This window comes from Fukomys damarensis, unplaced genomic scaffold (genome assembly GCF_012274545.1).
Source record: "Fukomys damarensis isolate Sample0158 unplaced genomic scaffold, DMR_v1.0_HiC HiC_scaffold_38, whole genome shotgun sequence".
NCBI classification, from domain to species: Eukaryota; Metazoa; Chordata; class Mammalia; order Rodentia; family Bathyergidae; genus Fukomys; species Fukomys damarensis.
This window is the reverse complement of record NW_022900950.1, coordinates 74134071-74151078: the sequence shown is the minus strand read 5'-3', so window position 1 is coordinate 74151078 and position 17008 is coordinate 74134071. Positions and strand designations below refer to the sequence as shown.

At 34.0% G+C, this 17008-nt stretch overlaps 1 protein-coding gene and 1 long non-coding RNA gene across 6 annotated transcripts in view; one reads left to right on the top strand and one right to left on the bottom strand.

Moving 5' to 3' along the window:
* The window catches only part of LOC117284596, a 46357-nt gene extending 40817 nt beyond the window's left edge, over positions 1 to 5540 (bottom strand). The window contains exons 1-2 of one of the 2 annotated variants that reach the window (XR_004515684.1): positions 5319 to 5540; positions 4929 to 5200 (exon numbers count right to left, since the gene is read on the bottom strand). This is a non-coding gene — a long non-coding RNA (uncharacterized LOC117284596). The remainder of the gene's footprint in view (positions 1 to 4928; positions 5201 to 5318) is intronic. The other variant, XR_004515685.1, reaches the window with a different exon arrangement.
* Fbxw7 (F-box and WD repeat domain containing 7) overlaps positions 1 to 17008 on the top strand; it is a 173095-nt gene that overhangs the window by 54659 nt on the left and 101428 nt on the right. Inside the window, exon 1 of one of the 4 annotated variants that reach the window (XM_033759920.1) lies at positions 5586 to 5694. The exons of the other annotated variants lie outside the window; for them this stretch is intronic. Within the exon in view, the coding sequence (XP_033615811.1) occupies positions 5590 to 5694 (105 nt within the window). The 5' untranslated portion in view covers positions 5586 to 5589. Of the gene's footprint in view, positions 1 to 5585; positions 5695 to 17008 lie in introns of those variants that run through there. 4 annotated transcript variants of the gene reach the window in all.

Genomic DNA, 17008 nt, shown 5'->3' with positions numbered 1-17008 from the left:
CTTTCTTTCTCATTTTTTGCTAGTGTCTTTTGAAGGTCAAAAGTCTTACTATGAAATCTAGTTTGTATTTTTTTTCTATTTCATGCCTTTTATACAGCATTGTGTTAAAGTAGGATGAGTAATGGCTCCTGAAAGGTGTTTACACTGTAATTTACAGAAGCTGTGCATGGATCTCTGCATCTGTGATCAAGTTAATGACCTTGAGATGGGGAGATTGTCTTAGATTATCCAAGTGAGCCCAGTGTAATCACAGAGGTCTTTATAAGGACATAAAAAGGTCAGGGCAGAGAAAGATGGGAGACATGAGGTTGGAATGATGTACTTTGGAGAAAGGGGACCACGGAGTAAGGAATTCAGAGAACTTGGTAAAAGCTGAGTGCACAGTCAAGGAGACATACTAAGTTCTAGAGCTTCTGGAGAGAAAACTGGTCTGCTCACACCTTGATGTTAGGTCAAAAAAAAAAATCTTAGTTTTGGATCTCTGACCTATGTTATTCTCTGTAAGATAATGCATTTATTATATGCTCCTGTTTGTGATAATTTGTTATAGCAGTGATAGTATGTTTAATACAGATTACCTGTAAGAGTGCTGCTGCCAAAGTGCCTAAAAATATGGGATGTCTTTGAAATAGGGCATAGGGTAAAAGCTGGTAGAATTTTGAGAAACATGAGAGAAAAGGATAAATTGCTTTAACTATGCTGTTGGTAGAAATGTACAGAAGTTAATGATTCTGTTGGTGAATCCTCAGAAAATGAAGATCACATGCCTAAATCTTTGAAATAGGAATCTGTTGGCAGACTTAGGGATGCTTAAGATGCTGATGATAAAGACACAGAAGAAAATAAGGAGCATGATAATAAAAGTCTATATTTTCCTAGAGAATACCCAAATCACCATAAATAAAATGTTTATTGAAATGTGAATGTTAAAGATGTGGCTGCTGGGGCTGGGGATTTTGCTTGGTGGTTCATCAAAATGCCTTACAAGTGCAAGGACCAGAGTTGAATCCCCAGTACCAAAAAAAAAAAAAAAAATGTTGCTGCTGCTGGTGAGGGCTTCCAAGGAAAAAGGAAAGTAACTGGAATCTAAAGTAAAGGGAGATCCTTGCAGATACAAAAAGCTTACCTGAGTTCTGTCCTATAGTTTTTGACTAACTCTGTTCTGTCTTCCAGGTATATTATCAGTCATTTCTGTATAATGCTATTTTATTCTGTACTTGCACAAAATAGTTTGAATGTGACAGTTATATTTTTACATAGTTTAAATTTATATCTTATTAAAAATATCAATATTTAGGACAAAGGTCTTGGAAGATTCTTTATACTTATTATTGAGATATTACTTTGCAGCTTTTGAATAAATGGATATGTGAGATAACATTGCTTTAAAATTCTGAATTTGCTTTTATTAAATTTATAACTAAAAAGGTCATTTAGCAAAACATTTTTTTCTCAGATATGCATATTTATTGAAGAAAATTATTTGGAATGTGAAAGTGCATTATTAAAATAATTTTCAGTGATAACTTATGTTGATGGATATTTATTGATGAATGTAATTTACGAATATTCATGTGTTCACTCTTTTCCCTTACTTTTCTAAATTTTTTTCTCCTTTAGTTGAGGCTTTTTGTTTTGTTTTTTGGAAAAAGATGTGTGAAAGAATTAATCATTACTGTATGTTTAATCATCACTAGATTGAAGTTCAGTGCTAAGGAAAACTAATGCTATTTAGTATGGATTTCTTAAATATTATACTTCCCTCTTCAGTCTTTTTGTAGCTATTATACTATATCAAAATTTTTAGTTTCATTTCAACAAATGATAAAATTAAATTGTTTGATCCTCGGAAGTTAAAATTTCCATGTCTCTTAATTATATCATAATTTCTCTGTTGAGGTTAGAATTTGGGAAAGTATAATCAAAAGTTATTTGTAAGAAATATAAGAAATTAGGGTACAAGGTAAGTGATAAATTGAAAGAAAAGAACACAGACAATTGTAGAATATAGGTCACCTAATGGGGTTTTTCTAAGTCAGTGGCATGAAGAAAATAAAAGGCCTAGGGAGTTGTTCTCAAGTAAAAGAGATATAAGAAGCTTAGTAGACATACACAAAGTTGTTCTACTTCGGATTCTATTTAGATTAAGTTAGCTGGAAGGGACAGCTTTGATGCAAACTGGAAAATTGAATGTTGGCCCTTACCTAGCCCATGTCGTGGAGGTTTTGTTATGAGTCTGTGTAGTGATTTCATGATCATGAAGGGCACTGGCCAAATTTCTTAATGATACATATATTCCTGGGCAAGGAATATATTGACATAACTTTAAAAAAATAAAAGATGGCTACAACAATATTGGCAGTTCAAGGTAGATACATAGTATTTCAGTGATGAATGAATGGATGCATGGGAATCAAAGCTCTGTAAGCCTGAGGACGTGAGGTTCAGCCCAAGACAAGATCAAGGAGAACCTCTTTGTAAATTAACCCTACGGGATTTAGAGGTGAAATGTGAGCTAATGTATAAAAATTTAGGAGAATAGTAGTCATCTCCCCTGTTTCTGATCATAAAGCCTTAATATTATCAAGCATTAGACATATTCTCAGCAGCAGGAATTAAAAATAGTTTTGATCTCACAGATTACACGTAAGGATCTCAGAAACTCCCAGATTCCACATTTTGAGAACTGATATTGTATGTGACAATATATCCTGTTTTTAAATGAAGGAATTAATTAAAAATATATAATAGTGTCAGATAAATTTGTAGTTAATAATTTGTTCTTGAGGAAACTTAACATTAGCTTTTTCTTAATACAAGTAAATTTAGGCATTGGGAAGGATACCAGAGTTGTGTTTGTAGCTTTCCATCTTTTCAACTACAGAATGATCACCTTGCTTTGTAAAGAATTGAAAATTCAGTATAAATAGATTATTTAACTTAAAACAAATTTTGACAGAGTTACATTCAGGGAAAGCAACTTTAAAATTTAGTTAAGTTTATTGAAGAGTTGCCTCTTCATGATATTTGTCATTAGCAAACACGTATTAATGCTTCCTTTACTTTTTAAACATGTCTATAGTTAGATAAGGTTAAACATTAAGTGCTTTTTCCCCCTAAAGAATATTATGCTTTTTTCTGCTAATTTTAAAAGGTTTATCTTGGTTGCTTTCCTTCAAGTTACAAGTAAATACACCTTAAGAATCAATAGTACCTTGGGCCAGGGATTTAGTTCAGTGGTCCCGCGCCTGCCTCTCAAGTGCAAGGACCCGAGTTCGATCTGTGGTACCAAAAAAAAGAATCAATAGTATCTTAAATAGCTGACATGGAAGGAAAATGATAAATAATGAAATAGTCATTATTGTTTACATTCTATTTTAATTAGAGCTAATATAAGAGCCAGGACATTGGTGGAGGGGATGAAGGGGTGAAGCATTGCAAGACATTTCAAAAGCATTCTATTCTTTTGGGTCTTTTGTTTTATGGTTTTGTTTAGAAACAGTAGTAATGCTGAAGAGCTAGTAAAATAACTTGCCTTCATAAAAAGTAGTATGCAGTTGGCAGAGATTTTTAACTGATACTTGTTTAATATATTAGATGGTGACATATTTATAGGCTGTTGTTCATTATAAAACTTAAATTGTGAACAAGTTATAAACTTGGTGGCAATATAAATTGTGACAGATTTTATTACATGGTACCCATTCTTTTATTGGCATGCTGTATTAATTTTTTCATTACTTCTCAGCATCTGTATCTCTCACATTAGCTAGGAGTACATCAGCAGCAATAAGACCTTTTCCGTAATATGTCTGACTTGCTTCTGAAAATGCAATAGAACAGGATTATAGCTAGATTTCAGAAGTTCGTTAAATCATAGAAGAAACCTAAACTGATAGTGGTTCATATTTTCCACATAATATGCTCTTTCGATGAATAGTCTGTATAGCAGCAGCACAGGGAAGGCAGACTTCTTGGCAATACCAGCTCAGTTGCATCTGCAGATGAGGATTTAAAATTCTGTGCAGCAGACAGTACCTCCAGCAGGCGAGTAAAAGGTTACTGCATTATTTTGCTTGTTTGTTTCCATAGCCTTTATCTACAAACGAATTTTTAAAAAATTCAGTGTGAAGTGCATGCCTGTTTTTAGGTATTCTGAAAAAAATGCATTTGAGTATAACATGAATATCAAAAGGGCAGTGCAAGGTGAAGGCAGAGGCAATAGCTTTAAACAGGGAAGAAATTTAGTATGCGACATATAAGTAAGGAACCTCTCAATGCCACAGAAAATAGGAAATTTTTAAAAATACACATTTTAGTTTAAGTTGTTTTATTACATTTAGTTTCAAGACTGTCTCCACCCCCCAAAAAGGGTGTTGTTACAAGGGTTGGCTTCCTTGCTTTCTGAGTGTTCATTAGGTTGCAATTATTTGAATTATGATCACTTGAGAATATAAAAAATTTATATTAATATGACCCTCTTGTTTTGGAAAATATAAAATGGATTATAATTACATATTGTATATAATTATCTACGTTATTATTTCTTACTTATTTTTAATACCTATTTATATAGCCACATACTCTTTTTTTCTCACTTAAACTGTTTAATGTTTATAATAACAGGGTCTTCCTCGGATTATCTGACTGTTGATTCAGTCATCGTCAGCAATGATATTTTGGCTATAGATTTCATTGCTTATTATCTTTCAAGTACTGGATACAGAATTCAGAGGGTATTTTTAATTTGCATATCTTATTCATCCACCTTCCTGCCCTCTCACACCAACCCTCACAGATTTGTATTAGCTACAGAACTACTTAGGCCTATCTTTATTTCTTGTTCAATTTTACATTGAAGATTGCAATTGAAAATAATACTGTAAATTACTTATACTATAAAAGTAAAATCAGTTGATTATTCTTACTGTGAGTATTTGGCAGGCTTCTTGAATTGTAGAGTCATAAAAGGTCAGCAGTTCTGATTGGTAAGTTAAAGAATCCGTCCAGTAATTTGCTCCCTGTTGTTTCTCAAAGCAGTGCTGCAGCAGTTCTTTTCCAGATATTGAGCGATTCTTGAACGGTGTATGTGGGGACAGCGAGGGGTGGGGCTCATTCCAGTTGGTTGTTGAAATAATGTGCATTTATAGAGGGAACAGGTTGGATAGGCTGAGCTGAAGGAGTAGGCAAACAGATCTAACTGATGGAAGACAGAAAGAGTGGTTAGTACAATTTTGGGATGTTTTATCTTGAGTTCGCTGCTTTGTTAAGTACTTGGGCTTTAATATAAGGCAGTTTCAAATATTAAAGCACCTCACCTTCTTTTTAAAGAGTAGCTAGGAGACTTCTGTCTTTAATATCCAGTTTTTCTGTTGATAAATTCGTGGCTGGTGTCTTCTGTAAGGAAGCTGTTGTTTTATCCTTTTTTTAGCAGTTTTTTTTAAAATCCCGGCCAGAGAGCTGCAGAATGAGGCAGATAGCTAATTTTGAGTATATATGGGACATTACCAGTTCTGATTTTTTAAGTTAAGTTCTCATCTAATGAGCAAGCCAATGTGTGGCTGTGGCTGCAGCATTATTTCTTCTTTAATGAAGAGGTTGAGCCGTTCGACCTGCTGCTCCGATCTGTTCTCTTGTAGCCATACATCAGACCAGTTGCAGAGATTATCCATCGAATGTCCCAGGAAACCAAAGGTAACTACATAGATTTATTTCAAATAAAAGTATACAATTAAAATGGCTGCACTATAAGTAGGACCAAATGATTAAGAATAAAAGACCAATTAAAGATGTTCTTAGCAGTTTTCTTGACCTTGCAGTAGCTATCCAATATCATCTTGTCATCATCAGATTGTGTAGCAATGGAAATGCACTGCAGTAATTGATTTTGTAATAGGATCAGGTGATTTAGTAGCGGCACTGACAGCCACTTGCTTGCTTGAGCTGAGCTGTGGAGCACACTAATGGATGTTGTGATTGTAGTCTGGAGTTGATGTGAGACTGCTGGCCGCTTAAAGCAGCAGCAGCATTATTTTTAAAATTACAGTAGTAAGTTTTTCTTTTTTGTTTTCTTGCTTTAAGTTTGGGGTGGCTGCAGTGATTTTATAGTTAATTTGAATAATCACATGAAGTTTTAGAGGTTATGTATTTTTCAACTCATGAATTCATAAAAAGTTCATTGGTATGACCAGCCTTGAATATAATAAAATATGGTCTCTTTATTGTCTGTTCCTAGCTCAACATCGACATACTCTGGTGTTGATCATGACAACGAACTTCTAAAATACAAGAATTTATTTTAGCTATCCTGTTACCTAAATGAAGTAGAATATCCTAAACATTTGAAATATCAATCAGGTTCAAACTCTAGCTTTGATTATATTGGAATTATAGTAAAGTCTTCATCTAGTGAATTAAGCTAGAAAGTTTTATTGTATTCTCTTGTCTTTTGCTTTTTTAACTTCCATGGATATAACAACATTTAAGAAATAAGAGTTGTATCATTATTCTAAGAAATACTGATGAAGAATTTTTTTTGGGGGGTTACCAGGGATCCAACTCAGGACCTTGCACTTAAAAGGCTGGCGTGTGATGCCACTGAGTTGAATCCCCCAGTTTTGAAGAAAAGAAAATTTTTTGGGGGTACTGGGGATTGAACTTGGGACCTTGTGCTTGTGAGGCAGGGCAGCACCATACCAGGGATCCAACTCAGGACCTTGCACTTAAAAGGCTGGCGTGTGATGCCACTGAGTTGAATCCCCCAGTTTTGAAGAAAAGAAAATTTTTTGGGGGTACTGGGGATTGAACTTGGGACCTTGTGCTTGTGAGGCAGGTGGCAGCACCACTGAGCTAAATCCCTGAGCTAAATCCCTGGCCCATGATGAAACTATTAATAGCCAAACTAAAAACTTGCTATCCAAGATTGTTTAATACCCACAATTGTAAATTTTCAAAGTAATTATATTTTAATTTTAATCTTCTACACTTTTTAATAGATTACTGATTACAAATATAGAAGTATAAGACTAAGGGTGACCTTTATAATAGAACTACTATTGGAGAAGGAAGTGAGGCTTAGGTACTAACACTTGGCCTACAATAAACTTTTACTTGGTACTTTGCATTACAAAATAAAATAATCTCTCTTCTCCTTTCTTTGCTCTGTTAATCTCTCCCCTTCCTCCTGCTCACTTTCCCTGTCTGTGTTATGGTGTTTTACAGAACTTGACACAGATAAATACTGAATTCTCTTATCATTCCCTTTTTATGTTCTTGCCGTAATGGACATTATTTCTCTCAACCACCTCCAGAAACCACCTCTAAATACATTTATAATAATTAAAATCAGTAATTTGCAATAGCAGAATCAAATATAGTAGGGCCATTATAGATGGTAATCCAACCAATATATAAAGAAAACTTCTTTCTTTTCTGATGTACTCAACTACTTGCCCTTGGTGTTTGAGGCCTTAGGTCATCTTGAAAGATGAAAGTGTTACTGTTATCATTCTGTACTTTTTCCTGAATTCAGATACTGAAAAAATTAATTATAGAAAGCTATAATATAATTTTAAGCTCGAGTTTGTAATCATTTATTATTCGGTAGGTAAAATTGTAGATGCCCATCCCAACCCCCTTCTGTGAACACTGATAACATGAATGTGAGATGTTAGTATCATTTGAAATTTATATACAGATGTGTCAAAATTTCATAAATGCTGAAGATGTTAAGTGCGGGATTACCAGCACATTATTGACATACATTTCACTGGAATGATGTACAGTAAAGTTTTTGTTCTCTTTTCCTCTCTTCCTCCCTTCCTCCCTCCCTTGACTGTGGAAATAGGAATTCAGGAAGTAAGTGTTATGTATTGACTATTTTATAAAATATAAGATACAAAGATTGTTTTGTAATTTGACAATATTTCATGTAAAATAAATGAGTAGTAGTCTTTATGAAGTTTTAGTTCCAGTGGAGCTGCCTTATCTAAAAAGCCTTGGATCAAGGATTCAAAGACTTGGGTTTAATCAGACAGGTAATAGAAAAATTACAAAGCATTTCAGAGGATAGGTATGGAATAGAAGAAGCTGTTGGAGGGTAGAGTTGCTAAACTAATAATGGTTTGGGAGAAATAGTGAGAGGTACCTGAGAAGCCATCTTAGAAAAGGCGAATTTTCAAGAAGCTATAGATTTTTTTCTAGTAGTCCTAGGAATCTGCATTTTAACAGTTTTGCCTCCCAGATGATCTTTGAGGTTTGAGAACCACCACTTGAGTGGTAATGGAAGTGGGTGTGATATCCTGAAGAAAGTGTGTAGAGTAAGGAGAAGTCAGTTACGTAAAAACCACAGTATGGCAAGGATGAGTAGGGAAAGGCCTTAAGAAGGAAAGTTCTTTAAATTGCATACACAAGGTAATGGGAGAAGCAGGGAAGAAAAGGCAATGAATGCATCTATGTATAAACAGGTGGGAGTAGTGGACTGGGTTAGAAAATCCATAGATTTCATTTTTTACTTTACCAGAAATGATCACTATATATTTTTGCCAGTTAAAGGCTTTCTTTATCCTTTTCGAGTTAAAGGTTCTTCTAGGTTTTATAGTAAAATTTCTTCTATTCTTCTAAGCTAGAACTATGTGTGTATCATATATAAATTGGCAGGAGTAATTGTCGTGTGCCCCCCATACGACTGTATTGAAAGCAGTCTGTTATAGTGCAGCTTTGTTACTGGATTAAGCTGTTTTATTAATTTTATTAATTAATGTGACAGTTGTGGTTAATATAGAAGTGCTATCTGTTAGTACCTGGGAATAAGATATGAGAATGTTTTGGATTTTGTATAAAATCATAAAATTTCAGGGGAAGAGTGTCAGAATTTGCATCAAATAGTTTTTTTAAAAGGAAAAAAATCATCCTTCATCCCAAAACGAGTGAATAAAAATCAGTGTTAGCCTTTTAAATCCTGTAGTTAATAAATAGGTTTAATAGGTATGGGAGCAAATCCTCATAACACGTTTTGCCCCTTAATTTCTAAATTTTAGAGTTGACAGGTTGTTGAAAATCATAGTAGTCTATCCTCTAAAGAGTGCTTTAAAATTTTTTATTTCTTGCAGTTATATTGGGGTTAATTTTTGGGTACAATTTGGTATAACCAAAGAATCCTTAGTTATTGAAAATAAAGATTGGAAGCCACGGTCTTATCGCCTCCACTCATTGCCTATTTTACTATACTGATTTTTGCTTCTCTTTTTATTTTTATGCCATGACTAGAGCTTTCTTGAGGGTAATTTGAAAATAAAATTCAGTTTTATTATTTTTAAAATCTGATAGTTGAATTGGTGCAGATCCCTTCTTTATGAATCCTCATTTGTTTTCAGTGGGTTTGCATTGGCATTAAAAGAATGGGTGCCATATACTTGTGAGTTTCCACATAAAGGCAATGAGATTAAGGACATTGAGCCTTTAAGCAGGAAAACAGTGATCAGTGGAGGGTTTCTGGAAGAGTATAGGGTAGGAAAAATCAAAAGAACTGATGATATTAGTCTGACCGGGATTACTTTTTTCTCAGAAGTAGGAGAAGCAGAAAAGAGAGAGTAGAGAAAACCTTTAAGATTGACATGTCACATGTTGACAAGTACACAGTTCTGAAAGCTTCATCCATCCCACTCAGGAGAGTAAAATACTCATTTAGCAATATAAATTTTAGTTGCTGAATAAATATTTTGTTCTGTATAAGACTGAGAAAAAGACAAATGGAGTTTAGACTTCTGTCTGTGTCTCTGTGCCTTTCTCTCTCTCTCATCCTTTCTTAACAAGGTCTCCACATTACATAATTCAATCTGGTGTTTAATTCACTATGTAACTCAGGCTGGCCTTGAATTTGCAGGAATCCTCCTGCCTCAGCCTCTTGAGTACTGGGATTACAGGCATATACTATCATGCCCAGCTGCCTTCAGAGTTTCTGACCTTTTTATAATCCCCAAGCCAGAATTTGATTCAGACTGCTATAGTAATGAGCTTCAATTGGCCAAGAAAATGAATGAATGTATAAATGAAGGTTCAAATGGCATTCTATGCAAGGCAGATATGCTGGGATATGGGCCAGGAGGGTAGGGTAGGGGGTAGATTGCTTAGATTTCATCTATCTCTTTGCTAGATTGGTATACTTGTTCTGTTCAGGGCACCATTTTCTCCTTATTGATGAGTTGATATATTTCTTCCTCCTGTTTTTGGAAGTGGCAGACATGTTGCACTGGTATTTCTTAACTTAGTGATTGATATTTCAGATGCCTTTGTTTTAGAGCACCAGAAAAATTACTTAACATACCTAAATGTAAAACAAAATTTCAGGTACAAAATTTAATAACTTTAATTTTTAGTGACCTGTGTTACCAAAATAAAATTTTGATTAGTTTGACATCTTAAAGTTTTAGAATAAACTTAGACACACGTTACCAACAGTTTTAAATACTGAAGTCAGGTTTTGTTGTTTAGCTTAGTAAAGACACATGCTCTATGATCAAGGTAGTACTACTTTTTCCTTAATTTAAGATGTTTATTAAATAATTTCTAGTGTGCTTGCTATAAATTAAAAAGGTTGCTCTTAAGGGAAAGATCTGTATTGTTTGAATGAGTGTCATCATCTTTGTGACATTATTATAAAAACCAAATTAACTGACTCAGTATAATTTATTAAAAGTGATAGTACACATCATAATTTAATTTTGAAGTAAGTGGTTATATATTCTTCTTTATTACCACCTGTATTTTTCATGTTGTTATTTAATTTTTATTCTGAATATTTTACTACAGACAGACTTTTATTAATATTTCTTAAAAATAAGAAAGGTCTCTATTTTGGACTGACTGAAAAAAGTTTTAATTTTTCTTTTGAGATACAGGTCCTGGAAGGGGTTATGTTGAGTTCTGCTTAAAATATAATAGTTAAAATTAATAAATGGGTTCTGACTCTAGTCTTTATCATCCTTCCATCCTGTGAAAAAATAAACACAGGGACACTATTTTCATGGCTTCTTTGTCACAGCTTGTTCGTATGATTTAACACTGGGGAAAGCCTAGCAGTTCAAAGCCTTTAACCAGTCTCTGTGTGCCCTCTTCTGTAGAGTTTTCAGTGTTTTTCTTAAGGCCATTATTTATTGATAAGCCTCTCTGTTTGTGAGAAAGCTTGTCTTCGATGGGTGTAAAATATTAACTGTGTGGGGGAAAATTGTGGATCAGAGTGACTTTCACATTATACTGACCTCATCTCCTATGAATGAACTAATTCATACCCCAGCAGCATATGTTATAGGAAAATAGACTGCAGTGCATCTGTAGTTGACCCTATTGCTTTGACCTTTACTACTTCATATATATTGTTTACATTTTTTTTATGCTATTAGCAAGTACTGAATATCCCTTCCACATGAGGAGCAGAGTATTGGTTGATGGAATAGATTTATCAGTGGAATGCTATTCACCACTTACACTTTACTTGGATAACTTATTTTATATCATAGGCTATATGGATCATCTCATTTTAAAATAATTGTTTTTGTTATAATTACATATTTCAAATAGTATAGGTATTCATTTAGGTATTGTCATTCCCAAGTAGGAAAATAAATGGGCTTTGCACTTAGGCAAACTTGTGATTGAATAACATGTGACTGAGTTTGACTTCTCTGAGGGTTGTACTGATTATTTTGTAGGATTCTTTTGAATATTAAGAACAATTTATATAAAGCACCTAATGCAGTGATTGGAATGCTGTAGATACATAATACATATTTCTTCTTTTTATAATGATGAAAGTGAATTGAAAGTCAGTTTCACTGACCACAATATATTTTTATACAACTTTATATATATTTGCATAGAGTTCTATATGTAGAACAATGAAATCAAACCTAACCATGGGTTCAGAGATGGAGAAATAAAGATATGTACCCATACACATGGATGCACATATACATGCAGATTCTCTTACTAAGTTTATTCTTCCTGTAGTTGATTAATAAGTTTCATTTTTTTATATTCTTCTCTACTCAAATAGTGATGGTGATTATGATTAGATTGGTAGGAAAGCTGTTAACAACTTGATGTAAATTCTTGCTCTGATTAAACTCCTGCCACTACAGGATGCTGTACTTCAGGTTTGTGCCAGTAATTTAATTCATACCTGTTTGTACTTTTCCAGGAGGCTATAGAAATGTTTTCCTAGCTAAACGATAGCACTTAGGCATTGGCAAAAAACATTTTTAATAGCATGACCTAGGATTTATGTATACTTACATATTTGTTGTATTTTTAAGTGAGATATAAAAATCATGTATTTGTATAATAAAAATAATAATCCTGACACTTTATGGTTTGAATTTATTTTCTATACCCGCAGAAGTTCAGAAAAGCTCAGTGATTGGGCAGGTGTGGCTTATTGCCCAACATAAAAGTAGATTTCTCTGTTGACACTGGTAGTGGAATAGCAGAGTGAAGAATTGAATAAAAGTAAATTAATTGGCTTCAAGGTATGTGTTGAATTCCCAAATTAATCCATTTGTCCTGTTTGGCAGTGCACTAAGTCTATATATTGTACTAAATATTTTCTATTAAATCTTTAGGACAAACATCAGGCATTTAAGACACTATCAAATTTTGTACCTCTTTCTGCTTTACATTGACATGGTCCTTACTACACCTTGGAATGAAAATGGTTGTTGGAGATAAGATAATTCAAATAACGCTGGTCGTGTTGCCCATGAAGTGAAGTTCTCATTAGACTGGCAGATCTTATTTATAGTATTTTTAGCTATTTCTTTTTTAAAAATAAAATAAAATAAAATGCAGATATATTACAGAAACATATACCTTAGCATGTCTATTAAGGTAATACTTTCTTATAACTACCATACAACTCAACACATTGAAATTTGCCAGTTGTCCCAAATGCTCCTCCAAGTGCTCTGATTCATAGTCTCATCCCATCTCGTAAGTAACTCCTAGTTACTCTTTCAGTAATTACTTCCTGTGGTTATGATTTTATGAGCTAAGTGAGCCCTGCTAAATACTCTTTAGTATTGATGGTCCCTCCCACCTACCCCTACCCTCCCTCCCTCTTCCCTCCCCCTTTTCTCCCTGTTCTCTTCTTCCCCAACCCGTTCCTCTCTGATTTTTTTTTTTTTTAAAGAAAGGTTCTCACTGTGTATTCCAGCCTGCTTTGTAATCCTCCTGCCTCAGCCTCCAGAGTAATGGGATTACAGGAATGTGCTACCACATCCAGCTGATACTGTTGTTTAATCTTGACCATGAGAATTTATGTCTCTTGTAATCTACAGATTAACTTTTCTTCATTTCCTTTTCTAAAAACTTATGCCTGATCTAGCTTTTTGGCTTTTCAGTGTTTCATAGTCTAGATTTGACTTAATGTGCACTTAGAACATAGTTTAACATATGTCCTTCTTTTTTTGTGTACCGTCAGCTGGTTCTGAAGGTTTTATTAGGCTTAGTTTTACTCTTTGTCTCAAGGGTGATGTGTTGTTTTCCTGGAGTCACCGAGTATCTGGTTTTCCTCCACTTGTGATTTAAGAGGTTATTGATGCTCAGTGCCTCCATGCATTCATGGCTGCAGAATGATGGTGTTCTAATTCTTTCATTTTCACAAATCTATTAACAAATAATTTTATAGAAAATACATTGCCTTATTTGCCATTTGATTTCTTAGTACTGTAGTTAGTTTAGAAAGATGGTCAGGCTGTATTGGTCTAGTATGCGGTATTTGAGCTATCAGACTACAATTAAAAAGCTGAACTCCTGAACATTTTCACCATTGATTAATTATAATTTTAAATAGACTGGTGAAGTAAAAACTTGACACACATCAAGAGAATGAATTTTTCCAAATAATATATAACAGTGGATATCAAAATTGATATTGGTACTCAAATGCCTATCAGAGAGTTAGAGGCTATAACTTATATTTTTACACAGTAGAAAATTATACAGCACTAAGAATGAAAATTAACAAGTTACAGATAACAACAGATGAACTTTACAGACATACCACTCAGCAAAGACAAAGCAAAACAAATGGCCACAAGAATATAAACAGTAGTAGTGAAGTCAGTGTGTGGTCACCATGGTGTACTGAGGGAGAAGAGAGGTGAAGAGACCAGCTTCTAGGAATTGGTATAGGTGGCTCTGGAATAGTGGTAAGGTTGAATTTTTTTTTTTTAATCTGAGTGTAATTACTTTTCTGTATGTATGTTATACTCCAGTAAAGAGCAAGTGAACACTTACAATTTCTAGACTTGGAAAAAAGAATTACTTGAGAGCTTCTTATTAAAAATGTACATTGGGATTAAGTGGTAGGGCTCAGGTTTCTACTTTTTAACTTTTCCCACCACGGTGATTTTAAAAGCATTTCAGAAAGCATTACTTTGTGAACAAGATGTTTTTAAAAGCTTTCTTTTGAATGTATCTATTGTGACAATCAATATTTAAAATGACCGAATTATATGCATCAAATAGTATTAATCACCCAAAATATAATAGCTCTGTAGTCTAGAACTTCTGTTCATATATATTTTTTATTTAAGAGCAACAGATTATTTTCACTTCTTTCACCAAACAAGCAGTACCTGATTTCCACCCCCACCTGCCTTTATAAAGTTCCTAGGGAGCTACCACACATACAGTAAACAGTGAGTGAACAAAAAAATTTGCTCAGTTTTTCAGCAGTTTGCTGAGGTCAGTAAATGTTTTGCTCTTAAAACAAGCAGTATGTTAAGGAATTCATGTTTATTTCACAACTGAATTACAGATTACTGTGTATCATACACCTGTAGCTTCAAAACCTCTAATATTACATTAATAGTGTTAAGGAGCTAGAGTATTAAAAGTCAAGTCATTATTAGGGAAATGAAGCCAACATAAATTTCAAGTGAATGTCGTGCAGATTTCTATTTTTTCCTTGAAGTTTAAAATAAAGCTCATTGTGTATTTCTAAGATGTAGCAATGAATGCTTTGCTTAAAAAAATACTGAGACCAGAAATGAAGCCATACATTTATGATCAATTGAAAAATAAAAAAGTTAATATTCATAGACTTTGCAGATCACTGGCTCTGGCAGCAGTTGACTATGCATTGTAGTCTTGTTAGAAATGAAGATTCTGAGTAGGTAGAAGGGAGCAGGACTTGAGAGTCTACATTTCTGACAAGTTCATGGGTGATGCCAACACTGCTGGTTGAGGACCATATTATTGCTTTTTGAAGACCAGATTTTAATAGTAAGGTTGTAGTCTTATCTAATTGCTTTTCACCCCATTACTGTGGAAATAATCTGTCTAGTATATAGATGTGATGGTGTCAGCTCCTTGATTATATAACCTTTGGTGGTTGTCAGACAAAAGTTTGTCTTCCTTAAAATGACACACAAAGATTTTCAGGAGTTGACCCCTACCAGTCCTGAGCCTCATTTTAGTCTACCCAACAATTCAACTTTAAGCTCAGCAAAACGAAATATCTCATATATTCTAAGTTTTAATTATTCACTTTTGTGCCCCCCCGCCATGCATCCTCTGTAGCTCCAGATTCCTCGGGCAGTGAATTTTACTTAAAATGCTAAGGAAGGTACTATTCCTGGGCAAGTAGCTGAAGCAAACTTGTTTTTTCTTTGAAGCAATGTAAATTTGACCCAAAGCTCAAAGAATTTTTATAGTTAGAGCTCCGGAGAAACAGTGCAGTTTGAAGGACAGATAAATAAAAATAGGTTAAGAGGTATGAGAAATAGAATCAAAGGTCTAATGTACATCTAAGATAAATTCCAAAAAGATAAAGAGGATGAATCAGTATTTCAAGAATTGTTATGAATTTCTTAAACTATTGAAGTGTACCACTTATCAGATCTGGAAAGCTTATTGAATCTCAGTCAGAAAAAATATAAATCAATGCATACTCAGGTACAACATACTGTATGTAACTGTAGAACAGTCAAGTTAAAGAAGATATTTGAAAAACAACTAGGGGGTAAGGATAGTTTTCCTAAAAATAGTAATTAGGCATTTGACTGAACTTTGAGTAGCAGTAGTGGAAGCCAGATGGTGATGGAATATTAACTTCATTCTGCTGAGAGAAATCTGTGACCCATGCTTTTATACCCAGTGACTATCTTTCAAGGAAGAGGGCATATAGAATCCCATGGGGGGGTGATAGTTAATATCTTATTCCTGGAATTATTCATTATTGACTTTACCATAGCAGTTTGCATAGCAGACAGACCTCTTAAGTAACTGCCATACCAGAGGTAGCAAAGCAAGATCTAACCTTTCCACTGGGTTACCAAGGTCAAAGAATGACAGCACCTGCATAAGTTACAGGAATTCTCTCTTTGGAAAACAGCTCTCTTTTATTATACAAGTCTTCTGTTAACATCTTGATTTTTTACACTATAGATATATTTTTAAAATATTATGTTATATGTTATGAGCTATAGTTTCTTTTGTCAAAGAATTTCTACATAAAATAGTAACAAATTGTTATATCATTTAAAAATTTTAAATATTGCCTTCTATTTTAAAGGACAGCTACTTACTCCAAAAAGTCAGCTTAAAACTTTAATTTTGTTAACTTTAAAATTAATTTAAAATAGAAATCTGGAAAGAAATAGAACAGTTTTTAGATCTTTTCCAACCTCTATCTACAAACAGAACAAAAAGATACCACAGTCCCACTGGTAGCATTTATACAAGACAGATGTTTATTCCCAGAACCCCAATATAATTGGGCACAACATGGATAAATGATAACAGAAAGACAAGGAGACAAAAAGAGAACTCCCAAAATACCTGACTGCGTGGGAGGTGAAACTGGTGGATCTTTGGCCTTCTCCAGTAATGGAGAGAGTGGGCCCTCCACAAGACCACAGGGCGAAAGTAGTCTGGCCTCTGAACTCTCAAAACTGACCTCCCAGCACACTTTTTGGTGAGAGCACTTTACAGTAATGAGAAATTGAGA